At 45.2% G+C, this 1,093-nt stretch overlaps 1 protein-coding gene across 1 annotated transcript; it reads right to left on the reverse strand.

Annotated features, from left to right (window-relative positions):
• Positions 1-254: 254 nt before the first annotated feature.
• LOC137943107 (uncharacterized protein At1g24485-like) lies at positions 255-839 on the reverse strand. The gene is made up of 2 exons (XM_068788803.1): positions 378-839; positions 255-278 (listed from the first exon to the last, which is right to left on the reverse strand). Exons 1-2 carry the CDS (start codon positions 837-839, stop codon positions 255-257), a joined length of 486 nt encoding a protein of 161 aa, XP_068644904.1.
• Between the last annotated feature and the right edge of the window lie 254 nt (positions 840-1,093).

Consider the following 1,093-nt stretch of genomic DNA (forward strand, 5'->3'; position numbering starts at 1 on the left):
GAAGTAGAGGTTTACACAAACTAACCGATTCTTCTCGTCTAGGATGAAGCACAAAATCATAGATTCTGACGGGTTGGGTGCTTCAATGGTGGAAGTCATCACCGAGGACAGAGGCTGGTCCTCCTATCCTCCTAGATTCCTTGGCTCTGGGGCTGTCACGTTTTTGTAAAACGGTGACACGCCGAGGAACCATAGTCTTGAGTAGATATCTCCTGGAAACCTGCAAAATCTACGATTCATCACTTATTTCATATTCATGCAGCCAAGTCTGTATTAGCCTGAAAAAACAATCTTAATCAACTAATAGTTACAGAGAAATTTGCCGGTGCTGACCAGATATTATTTGGGAATCCAAAATTGACTCTGTTCTCCAGTACCAAGGCATTGCCGCCACCAAGGCGTTTGTACGGAAGAGAGGAAGGGAGGTATACCAGTACGAGAGTGGAGATGAAGGGGATTTGATTATATGCAAGTGTTCGAGCGACGCAGACGCTGATATTTTCCCGTTTGGCAAAGACAATGGCTTCTTTGAAGGACGGAGATTCCCTCGTGGTATACACAGTCGCCCAGTGATGCCCATCGAACTGGAGATCAAAGGTGGGAGGCGTGAATTTCCCATCGTAGCTTCCATAAAAGAACCCAGCCTGAATGAGGTATTTCTCCTTGGTTTTGGCAGGTAAGGTGTAGCAGTTCTTGTTCTGGTCAGGGAAGAACCGGAGGGAATTCATTTGCTGGCCCCATTTATCTCTGTACTCTCTGACTTGACTGTTCTGGCCGATTTTTATGAAGTTATCATCTGATTCCCACATACCGTCGCCACCTCCACCGCAGTTGATCATTAAAGTGCCTGCAGTTTTATTCAAGGAATGGTTCGAAGATCATCTAGGGACTTTATTTGCAAAAGGAAGACTTCCACCTCGGCAGCACCAGGCCAACTCAGCTCTCCACCTCAGCAACTCCTCCAGAAGAATCCCGAAGGTGTCAACGACCCATGCATTCCAGAAAAGTCTAGAATACCGTATCATATGTAATGTACTCCAGAAGAGTCTAGAGTACTCTCTGTATTGTATAAATATATCATCTTATAATCAGA

The sequence above is a fragment of the Aristolochia californica genome, unplaced genomic scaffold (assembly GCF_029961685.1).
Source record: "Aristolochia californica isolate CCGP_79_NKW_82.1479 unplaced genomic scaffold, dmAriCali1.0.hap1 SCAF_10, whole genome shotgun sequence".
Classification (NCBI taxonomy): Eukaryota; Viridiplantae; Streptophyta; class Magnoliopsida; order Piperales; family Aristolochiaceae; genus Aristolochia; species Aristolochia californica.

Bases quoted from the DNA above. Each gene is read 5' to 3' on its own strand.
- LOC137943107 (XM_068788803.1), bottom strand. From the start codon at position 839: ATGATCAACTGCGGTGGAGGTGGCGACGGTATGTGGGAATCAGATGAT. The intron at 279-377 runs GTACTGGAGAAC...TTGTTTTTTCAG, and splicing joins TTGGTGGCGGCAATGCCTTG to GCTAATACAGACTTGGCTGC.